General features: G+C 34.8%; 1 protein-coding gene across 5 annotated transcripts; it reads left to right on the top strand.

Annotated features, from left to right (window-relative positions):
- Positions 1-5,794: 5,794 nt before the first annotated feature.
- LOC145005661 (DHHC-type zinc finger family protein) lies at positions 5,795-10,913 on the top strand. Of its 5 annotated transcripts, none has more exons than XM_078964773.1 (7): positions 5,795-6,236; positions 6,774-7,017; positions 7,247-7,338; positions 7,631-7,757; positions 7,834-7,919; positions 9,143-9,212; positions 10,595-10,913. In XM_078964773.1, the coding sequence occupies exons 1-7, from the start codon at positions 6,048-6,050 to the stop codon at positions 10,660-10,662; spliced, it is 876 nt and encodes a 291-aa protein (XP_078820899.1). In that variant the 5' UTR covers positions 5,795-6,047; the 3' UTR covers positions 10,663-10,913. The 5 variants fall into 5 exon arrangements, with proteins under 5 accessions (XP_078820899.1, XP_078820900.1, XP_078820901.1 ...); XM_078964774.1 differs by having other exon boundaries at positions 9,108-9,208; XM_078964775.1 differs by having other exon boundaries at positions 9,108-9,212.
- Positions 10,914-12,395: the final 1,482 nt, after the last annotated feature.

Here is a 12,395-nt window from a genome sequence, read left to right as displayed (position 1 = left end):
AAACTGCCTTTAAACTCTTGTCAAACTCTTTTACTTTCAAAACCATATTCATTTATGTATTAGTGTATAAGTATGCTTTAATGGACTTAGGACTATTTTGGATAACCTTGACTCCTATTCCTTGTTTGGTTGTGGGCTTAGGGTAGGATACACTAGTCTGACTGTCGATTAACTCATAGTTATACATGTTAAATATGTAATAGAATATAAATTTTTATCTTTAAAAGTTTTACTTAACTCAATTGTTTAAGATGAGCAATTGAGTCTTGTTTACAAGTCAAGATCAAACAAACATCTAGTAAACTATAATAGGTATAGTTTAGTGAACATATACAAAGAACAGAAGCTAACATATACATATACATCTACATATACAAAGAATGGAAGAGAACTTATACATATACATCTACATATATAAAGAACGGAAGCGAACATATACATATAAATCTACATATACAAAGAATGGAAGAGAACTTCTACATATACAAGAACAAGAACGAACATATACATATACATATACATACAAGTACAGTAAGAACACGATAACTATAATGTGAAATACTACTTCATGATACAACAATACATTGTTGTATCACATATGCAACCAGAGTCTCCTGGAAGGAGAGCGGACATCGTGTGTTTAGATCTATACAGGATAGACACTCCCACACCCCGACTGCTAGCTACAGTCCCAGCCGGTAAGGCCAAGGGGTGACAAAATGTCACCTTACTATTTTATGATGCCAGAAGGTCGTCAGGTATTCAGCCGTTAATCAGTATGGTTACAACTAATTCACATCTAACCCTTTAATTAACCAAATCGGAATTAAAGGAATTAAGACTCTCCAAGGAGTATAGTACATTAAATACAACTACGAGTCTTCATTTTTATCATTTCATATTTTGTAGTGTCACTACTGAGATAAAACATTCTATTTTCCCTAATAGATGATAGTAATAAATGGGAGAAAACATACTTTTACACAGATATAAAGTACTACTATATTTTTCCATACTATTCCAAGTATATATGCAAATATTACATTTTTATACGAGAACAAACATGTAAAACAGTTAGACCTCGGGTAGAAGGTTACTTTAATTACAAGCAGGAAATATAGGATTTTTTCGGAAAACTTTACAAACTTCTCAAGGTTTTAATAAAAAAATTTCGAGGTCTTTAATTACTAAATGACACTAAACACTTATGAACTCACCAGCATTTTATGCTGATACTCGCTTTCAAAATCACTTGTATTCTCAGGGAACCAGTAAGACAGGTACACCCATGCAGCTTTTGAAGGACAGAGCGGATTCAAGACTCGTCATTATTTTGATTATACATTTTTTGGTGTCATTTAAACCTTACTAAAGAACACACATGTATTTAACTATTCTATTAATGCAATGGATGTTGTTGCTTGTTTTACTATTATGCACTGTTATAATACTGTACATGACGTCCTCCACCCTCGAATGTTTCCGCCAATTTGGTTTGGGGGTGTGACAAATCTCTTCCATCATAGACCCACACATGACTTTCTCATGGTATAAGAAATACCTCGCAACAAACATACTGCCCAAAATACTATGGTGAAAAGGTTGCAACCCTATGCAACCCCATGGGGTTTACCCCCATTCTCTGAAAATCGGAAGCTCGTCTACTATTTTGCTTCTCCCAGGAAACGGGGACATCACAATTCTTGCCACAGAAGGTGACACCTCATCTTTTAGTTGATTGCTCAACTCAGACCACGATCCTCCAATAAGCATCGTCTCTACTCATCCCTGAGTCTTACGACTCCAACTAGCAACTCACCAAAAATCTCTCGAAGACTAACTCGATTCCCCCATCAAGGTATTATCCATTGAGACTCGTTTAACATGGCCCTACGGCCCCACACTCTATCACATCTGATCTCAGTCTAATCAATCACAACGGGATAATTGGTAAAACCAAAAACACGAACCGCCACGAATCATGGTACTCGAACCATGTTATCTCCTTTCAATATGCTATGGATCATGGTACCCGAACTATGTTATCTTATCTCAATCTGCTACTTCGAACCTCTGGAATTATCCCTATTTCGAGTACAGGTCCTCTGCTTTCAGTAGTACGGGCCAATACTACTTGCCACATCTACCCATACTTTCCACACGGATCGTCACAGATTTCCTAAGTATCAACCTTTTCGATCACCAATCCCATTAAGCCTGGTCGCTCCCCAGCTAAAACTATCCTCTATCAGCGTACTCATCTGACTAGGATCACTCCCTAGGCTCTTCCTTGGTTCTCACACTTCTCTGCTATCACCTGCTGAAGAACTCTATATGATGCCAGCCATCTACCTCCTAAATATCCTCATATTCACTTAGTAGATGACTCCCTTCATCAAGAGTCCCACAAAGCATGAAGCAAGCAACATTCGGGCATCGAATAATCTCCACTAACATATAAAACCACTCTCAGTTACAACTCTATTTGCTCTACTTAAACTCAAAAGATAATACCAAACTTGAGCAACCCTACCTCTCGCGGGAATCTAATTACTCCCTCAGTAGGCTTTTCCAATGCTCATCTAGGTATATCTCCTAGATTACTCCTCTACCCAAAGCTCTCTCTAAAAGATTCCTGTTGGATACTCTTACTCCGCACATACTCAAAGCACATCACAGACAACAACAATTCATAGGCTAAGGCATTACAAATCAGGCAACTATATACCTAATATATGAAATACATAGCCTTCCATCTAGAATGCATCACTAATATCTCAATAATAAATCATAACACAAATAAATAAAGGTATTTTAGGAAATCACCGTTCGGGCTCTGGCTGATTGCACACACTGCTCCTTCTCGTTTTCTCTTAGAAATTCTTGTTCGTTTTAGAAAAATCATTTCTTATGATTTTTTTCTCAAATCCCCAGTTTGAGTCCATACCTGAAATTACATCCGAATCCCTCAAACTAAGGCTCTGATACCAACTTGTAACGACGTAAAATTTCAACTAAAATTTTCATTTTAAATCACAAAATTCTTGTAACACATTTCACGAAAATCCCGTTTAATTAATTAATTTACAAATCACAATTCCATACTTGTTTGATTAGAATCCAGGATCCTCAAAACATAACTCTTTCACTGGTGTGTACAATCAAGCCGATGCCTTCCCGTGATCCTAAGAAAAACCTGAAACACGTAACACATAACACAGTAAGCACAAAGCTTAGTGAGTTCCCCAAAATACCGAGCATAGCTCTGTAGCCACTCAAGGCTATAACACAGTAAGACCCCCCCGGTCAATGTGTCTTAGTGGGACCCTCCAGTCCTATAACTTTGATGGACCCTCCGGTCCTAACTCTGTAAGCTCTGAATAATATACAACATAAATCACAAAGAAATAATGCAAGATATCACAATACATAATGTAAGCACATAAGACATCTCATTCACACAAAGATACCACTCATGGTAAGTATAGTGAGAAGACTCACCTCGCAAGCAAGTGAGCTAATAACCTCGCACTCGAATCTCGAACTAGCCTCCGCCTAACACAAAGGATAAATACCTCTAATTAATACTCTTTTCACGACTCCAATAAAAGAAGGCTATTCTTTCTCTCTCTAACTCTTGAAGTAGATAAAATACCATTTTACCCCTCCATGGTCTCCATTACTCATGTTTGATCAAACCCTAAAGTCAACAGAAGTCAAACTCGAGTCAACAGTCTTTGTTTGACCCAACTCGCCGAGTGCACCTATGTGACTCGTCGAGTCCACTCTTTTCCTTAGAAGTCTCGTGAAGGTCCAGCTCAGCTTGTCGAGTTGACACCTAACTCGCCGAGTTATCGCATGATCAAGCTCATCGGGACAAACCCTCTTTACGTTCTTGCATGGTAATTTTGCTCTAACATACCAAAACATGCTCTCATAATTTGTTAAGCACAATAACTCTAATGTGGGTGAATAAATTTGGGACCTTTGGACTCTAGGGCCTCACAAGGTCCAGATCTAAGGTTTAAACCCCAAGATAACTCTATATGCTCGAAGTCCCATCAAAAGGTGGAAGAAACCCTAATCTTCCATAGCAATGAGATCTAGGCAAATAAATGAGAAATGTGCAACCTTTTACCTCCTACTGAAGCCATTGCATGAATATACACCAGATCCAACCGATTCTATTGCTTCCTTGTTGAATAATCTCCTATTCTCCTCAAGAGATGCATTAGGTTACTCCAAGTTTAGCTTCTAAGACTCTCATAGCTCACTACACACATTTAGGGTTTTACACAGGAAGGTTAGGCAGTTGGGGAGGTAGAAATAAGGGCATAAGTTCTCTCATATAGGCCCCAACCTCGGGTAATTAGGGTTTCTCTGCCCATCACCAACTCGGCGAGTCAACTCTCTGACTCGTCGAGTCCATTCATTAATCCCACACGGTTAACTCGACTCTACTTGACGAGTTGGACTCACAACTCGTTAAGTCACTAAATAAACCTCAACATTAAACACATGAATAATATACCTGGGAGTCCAGATGTTACATAGGATGTTGTTATGTGGTAGTGATCTGTTAGACTTGTATCTTGATATATAGGATGTTGCTATGTGATAATGCTTTGTAGATCTGCTTGTTAGTCTGTTGACTGGTTATATGATTATTTGTTTGCTGAATATATGTTATCTGTTATATATCGATATAATGTGGCTGGGTTGAGACTGTACTGTTTTGTGCGGCCAGTCAACAAACTCGGTGTAATACAACCGGGAGGTTGTGGACCCGGTGTGTAATACATGTGGCAATCTAATCAGGATGTTATGTGCCAGGGCAATCCAACCGTGAGGTTGTGGGTTAGGGTAATCGAACTGGGAGGTTGTGGACTCAACATGCACTATGGATATATTTTTGGTTGTGAGTGGTATTTTGCGGGAACTCACAAAGTTTTGGCTTACAGTTTCAGTTTATTGTTTATGAATGAGAATTTGGTCTGAAAACCCGACCCGAATCGAAAACCGAACCGAAATAGGACTGGATAAGTAATTCGATTCGGGTTTCGGGTATCTATATTATGCTTATTTGGTTCTCAGGTTATTCAATTTGGGTTACCCAAATAAGAGCTTTTTCGGTTCTAAATACCCGATCCGAATAAGCATTCCTCCTTCGTATTTTCAGATCGACATAAATCAAATCACGATTCACACTTCTACCCTCATCGTTCATAAAAAAAAACCCCTACGCTCATTCTTGTCATTTCAAAATCGACCAATCTTCTCATTTATTTTCAAACTCGAAATCACTTTTATCGATCATTATTCTTGTTTCAAACTTTCAAAAATCAACCCTTCCTATTGTCTTTAAGAATTCACGAATTTCTACTTTGTCTAGTCATGAAAAATTAGGCTCCAACTCAGGATACTCAAGTAAGAAATTAATTATCATTATGCTAATCTACTATGTAAACGTTATTTTTTCAATGTGTTATTGTTTTATGTTAATCTTTGAATTATGTTGATATATAAAAACACATTGTTATTCTATTATTTGGGATATAGAATCCTAATATGGTTTATTTGGTTATATTAGATCCTCAATTATCTTGTACATGTTATTTGAATTATTCGAATAATAACCGAACCGAATCGATTAATACTCGAATCGAACTGAACCTTTATTTGTTAATTAGTTCGATTTTCGGTTTAAGATTCTATATCCTTATTCAGTTATAGATTTTCAGCTTAAGATGCTAATCTTAACCCTCTTATTTAGTTTTCGGGTTATTCGGGTTAGGTTGGTCCTCCATGTAGGTAATGGCCCTTCCGACAGCCTTCAAACGGAGTGCGTGGTGACATTATCTGACTTCCCTTTTACCCTTTTTACCATTTCCCCTCCGCTGGAACTTGGAACTGGAAGAAAGTCGACAATTCAACCATTAACGCTGGCTGCGACTATCTTTAAACGCTTATTCCCTCCCAAAACCCGGAGGCACTCTTCCTTTGCTTTCTTCAATCTCTCCACCTCCGGGATTCTTCCACGCCGTACCATGGATCTGAACGTCTTCAAATTATGCTCAGGCCTCAAATTCCTTGGCTACTTAATGATCCTTCTCGTCGCCGCTATTATCGCCGTTTCCTACTATGTTGTTATAGTCCTCACTTGGGGTCCGCAGCTCTCCCTCGGTGGTTTCAGATCTTTCTTGTCTTTCACCATCATCCTCTTGTTTCACATCCTGGTAACTTTTTGTTTTTAAATCTATGATATTTATTGTAAGCCCTTTCAGTTAGTAAAAGTATTGAATCGTTTCAGTCGCATTCATGAACTACTCCCTGTGAGCAACTTGCCCAAATAGGAGAAATTAGCATCATCATTATCATCCATCAATTTGACATCAATTTGCCGAAGTAGTAAATTGTTTCGGTTGCATTCCTTGAGTTGAACCCCACTCAATTCCATGGGGTGAAAGTGAAATTGACGATATGTGATTAAATGATTGGGCATTTTATGTGTTTCTTTAGTTGGTAATGGCAGCCACAACAAATACCGGAACCTATCTGAAAGGATGCTTATGAAATTGTTGCGGCTATTGGTGCGATGGTAGTACTGTACCTAGGGAGTGTTGTGTTTAGATGTCCAATCATATATCACAATAGGCATCATGAATACTATGATTGTGGGTTGTATATTGAAGCAAGCTGCATGTTTTTAGTGAGGGGTTTGAATTTAAAAGGTTCTAACATCATATTCTGTTCCTGTATGTGTTGTGTTGCAGCTTGTGTTGTTAACATGGAGTTATATGAAGGTAGTTTCTCAGGACCCAGGCTCTGTTCCTGAAAACTGGAAACCAGCAGCATCAGAGGAAAATCTAGAAGCTGGAGGGTCAGATCATATAGTACCTGATACTTCAGCATCATCAACGCCTTTGGATGTGCCTGAAACCAGACAAGCACAAGCTTCAGGCTACTGCCGTTACTGTCGAAATGGGAAGCCACCACGTTGCCATCATTGTTCTGTTTGTAAGTTTAATTTACTGTAGATGTATTGTCTTTTTTTTTTTTTTTTCCTGGCCTTCTGAGATTTGTGTTATATAAATGTATATAAAGCATGAGACTATGCTGATGTCTCTATAATAAGACATATATGAATGTCCATTGTCCAATAATATATATATATATATATATATATATATATATATATATATATATATATATATCCGTTAACATTTGATTGTGCCATTTTTTGCAGGTCAAAGATGTGTGTTAAAGATGGACCACCATTGTGTATGGGTGGTGAACTGTGTTGGGGCACACAACTATAAATTTTTTCTCTTGTTTCTGGTATTTAGTATTTACTCTCCCTATCAATATTATGATTTTTCTTGCAAATTAGTAGGCAGTTATCCAGATGTCTTGGTTCGTATGGTTATAAAGATGAGTGGGCTAGCTCCTTTTGAATGGTTGGTTCTGACAATAAATTTGGTTTCCAGTTTTTCCTTGAAGCAAGAAATAGCATTGAATTATTATCTGATATCTCTTCCTTTCATTAGCTTAAAGTGGCTAATCGTTTGTTTGTGAATTATGAATGAACCTAGTGTCCATCTAACTTGTTGGTGTATTGCTCTAAATTCAGCTGTATACATTTCTGGAGACGACTATGGATACCATAGTTTTGTTGCCGAATTTTATGAAATTCTTCAAAGATGCCAAAGGTCACTCAAACTCACCAAGCGATCTTGCTCTTACCTTTTTGACTTTTGGTAAGGTTCCTAACTAACCTTAATAATTGCAATCTCGAGTGGCATCGTTTCTCACAGATTTTGTACCCTGATGCAGTTTTAAACTTAGCTTTCGCATTGAGCCTTCTCTGTTTCATAATAATGCATGCATCTCTTCTTTCAAGCAATACCACTTCGGTTGAGGTAATTATGAGAACTCGGCATATTCATTTTTAATTGTCTTCATTCTATATTATGGACTCTTGGTTGAACACTTGATAGAGGAAATCTATATAATGAGAAAATAATCTTCAAAAATGGTCCTTAATAAACTCGAAATTTAAAAGCAAACCTAAAATAACCACAAATTCATTTCCCAAGATAAAGCATGATTGGCATTTGAGAGACATTTTCGGTTGGTTTTATTGTATTTTGACCACCCCTGACAAATGGTTGGTCAACTTGTGGATCAAAAGTTATGTCCATTTAAGTGTGTGAGAATCTTTTAGGATTAAAGCCAAGTATGTTCTTGGTTTGAACGTTGAAGATACCTGACATGGAATTGGTGATCATTGGATGTGTAGGGAGAGCAGGAGGGGGTGGTTTGGTGCTTATAGTTATAGGGACTTGAGTTTGGAACCTTGGATTGGCAAAATGATGACATGGAAGTTGTTCGGTTATGTAAAGATGATGCACCATAATTGCTGGGAGGTACCTGAATAGTGTCGGATGGTTCCTGTGAGGAAGATGAACCCTTGATGATATCATATCGGACATTAGAAGAACATGAAATTGAGTTGAAGATGTGAAAAAAAAAAAAAACAAGATGAGAATGAGATTTCAACTTGACTGTTAAAGTTGTTGTAATTGTCAATAATATCTTAAACCATCACATACATCAGAATGAACAATTAATTTCAAGGGGTCTACTCTTGTGGTAGATGTGAATGTGAGAGATTTGTTGTAGCTTTAATGTTTCCATATAGAAAGAAATTCAGAGTGTTTTGGAAGACAAGTTTTCATTGATGTTAATTAATCTCATATGCCATAATTAAGGACTGATAGGAAAAAAAACACGATGTTGTCCTGAGAAGTTAAAGAGGATGATGAGTTGGAAGGTGTTGAGGTATCGAGTGAGCTGAAGCTGATTTGTAGCTCCATCCTTGACAATGCAACAACAGTGACAGGACAGGGTTAAAATGTTATACATATCATAGCATAGCAATGGAAATGGAACGATTAGCAAAACAAAAAAGAAAGACTATTCATTAATGAGTTCAGGTGGATTCGTTACTAAGGAGAAATTTGCATTAATAAAATAATCCAAGGATTTGATTGATCTCATCTTATTTTTATTTATAGTTAGTGTGATTATTCTCTTAAAATGCTCAGGGGGGTTTTTCATCCGTATATGCTTTTGCAATTAGGTGTATGAGAAGAAAGGAGGAGTGAGGTGGAAATATGACTTGGGACGGAAGAAAAACTTTGAGCAGGTAGGTAAATCCATCTCTATCAACTTGGTTGGTTTGTGTCATGAGGTGGAACTATGACTAAATACAAGGATTCTTGGTATGTTGAAATCTGTTGATATAAATCAAGCATGCATGCATGTGTAATGTGTTTGTTTTTATAAATTATAGACAAAATTTCATAATTGGTCCCTGTGGTTTGCAAAATATCTTAATTTGAGGACTTTAAAGGAAAACGTCACGCCACTATCCCTGTGGTTTGCAAAATTATATGAAAGGTCTTTCTGCCGTTAAATCTAACTTTTCAGCTGTTAGATTTTAATGGAAAATACTATTTTACCCTTGTACCAAATTTGCAATATACTACAAACCTCAAGGACCATTTGTGTAATTTTGTAAATTTGAAATTTTGTATATATATAAAATATAAATATAAATTTTGTGTGTATATAAATTATAAATATAAATTTTATGTATATGTATATATATAATTTCAACAATTTGATGACTTTTTTTATAATCTTTTTGACATTTTTGTTTTCCATTTTTATTTTATAATTTTAGTTATTTATGGTTTTTTTTAAAATTTTTATTTATATTGATTCAAGTAAATAAACTTAATTTCGATTAACCATGTCGAAACTGTTTTTTCTTTAATTTTTCTTATTTGTAAAATGTATTAATATATTAGTGTATATTATAATTTTGGTGTTTGAGTTTTTGTTTTTTTTTTAATTTTTATTTTTCATTATTTGAATCAAAATAAATAAAAACAATAGAAGAATAATAGTAAATAACTAAAAAAAAATAGAAAACAAAAAGGTGAAATAATGATAATGATAAATGCAAGCATAAAGTTGCTAACGATATTAACTATGGAGCATCCAAATACAAAAACATGAACCGTAACGGTATAAAAAAAATTTAACGTTTCAATTCGCAAATAAGAAAAATTAAAGAAAAAACGGTTTTGACATGGTTTATCGAATTTAAGTTTATTTTACTTGAATCAAAATAAATAAAAACATTAAAAAACCATAAATAACTAAAGTTATAAAATAAAAATAGAAAAAAATGTCAAAAAGATTTAAAAAAAAGTTATCAAATTGTTGAAATTATATATATATATATATATATATATATATATATATATATATATATATATATATATATATATATATATATATATATATATATATATATATCAAATTGTTACAAATTTGGTACAAGAGTAAAATAATCTTTTTAATTAAAATGTAATAGCTGAAAAGTTAGATTTAATGGCAGGAGGATCTTTCATGTAATTTTACAAACCACACGGACGAGTGACATGACGTTTCCGTTGAAAGTCTTCAAAGTCAAATTTTGTCTAAATTATAATACGTGGGTTGTATATTTGTTGTGTTGCAGGTTTTTGGCACAACAAAGGCACTTTGGTTGTTCCCTCTACTTGCCAAGGAAGATCGGGAGAAACTTGATGGCCTCAATTTTCCAACATCCCAGTCATGACGATGACGCCACTTTATTATTTTTACTTTCTTAAAAAAAAAAGAAAAAAAAAAAGAAACCCTTACAAGTAGAGCTCTTATGTTATTACATATGATCTTTGCAAGATAGTCAGTTATGGTTGCTTGTTTTCAATTCGTACTTGTGTTGTATAATTTGGTTAGTTTATGGAGGACGGAGGAGATACAGAAATATCATTAATGTAAAGTTGCTTTCTCGATCACATCTCACAAAACCTTCTCCTGCAAATTCTCTAAAAAAAGTTCTATATATGCATCACTTTTTGTACCAAGTTTTGTCATTCTCTACATAACATAACCAAGCAGCAAGAATACATCAAAATAAAATAAGATAATCATTTTACAACTAAAAGCTTCAAAGCCGACAAATCAAACCATGATTTTTTTTATTTTTTATTTTATTTTATTTTATTTTTTATTTTTTATTTTTTGTTTGTTTCAATATTAAATTTTGTATTTTATCATACCAAGTACTAACATATTTACGAACTAAAAAATAAAGGGTCAAAAAATATAGAATAACAATAGGGGTATTATGTTTTTGATGAAAAATATGCTTAACCACGTTTTTCTCCATTAACCTATTAAATTTATTTTACTCATTCATTGGGTGTTAAATACAAATACAGCCTCTAATAAACAACCTATTAATCCCCCCCCAAGTTATTAAAAAATAAGAACCTAAACAAATATCAAATATGTTAGGGTGTTTATTATTCTTACATCAAAATTTATAGTCTCAGACTTTTTTTTTAATGGAAGCTCAACTTAAGATTGATTGTGAGATATGAACACATGACTTCAAATGCATTAAACTCTTTATAGTCCAATAGATTGCCATATCATTATTTTATTCAAGAAAAAGTTTTTATAATGTAATGAAATCTATAAAGTTCAATGAATTCCATGTCTATATATTGGGCTTCGGTTTTTAAGATCCCAACGAATACCATTAAAGAAATTGAAAAAATCTGTCGTGGATACTTGTGGTGTGGGGGTGATTCTGCTAAAGGAAAGACTAATGTTAGCTGGAAAGTGGTGTGTAAGCCTAAATGTTTTGGTGGTTTAGGGATGAAGGACTTAAGGAAGTGGAATGATGCTTTATTAGCTAAACATATATGGAGCATTGTGAATAAAAGTAATTCTCTATGGGTAAGGTGGGTTTATCATTTTCATGTTAAGGTTAGGAATTTTTGGGACATTATTCTTAATGATAACATGAAATGGACTTGGAAGAGAATTCTTAATGTTCGCAAGGTGCTGAGACCTTATATTGCTGTTAGTATTGGGAATGGAAATGATACTTCATTGTGGCATGTTTGGTGGCACCCCATTGGAATTTTAAGTATGATTATTACAAGAAGAGAATAGATAAGTAAGGGATTTAATGATGGTTCCAAGGTGAGTGATGTTTCTGTTGATGGCTGCTACAGTTGTCCTGTTGAATGGTTGGATCAATATTCGGGGTTGGTGGATGGCCATATGTTTAAAAGTGATAGCTCTCAAGAAGATGGAGTTGTTTGGAGGGACAAGGAAGGGGTTAGACAAAGTTTTTCATGCAAACAAGTCTGGTTGGATTTAAATTTTTTTGGACCAAAAGTTCCTTGGTTTAAAATTGTTTGGTTCAATAAAAATATTCCGAGAAACTCTTTTATACTATGGATGGCTATTTTGGAGAAATTGAA

Source organism: Lactuca saligna, chromosome 7 (assembly GCF_052625555.1).
Source record: "Lactuca saligna cultivar CGN05327 chromosome 7, ASM5262555v1, whole genome shotgun sequence".
Taxonomy (NCBI): Eukaryota; Viridiplantae; Streptophyta; class Magnoliopsida; order Asterales; family Asteraceae; genus Lactuca; species Lactuca saligna.
This window is presented reverse-complemented; position numbering and strand designations above follow the sequence as displayed.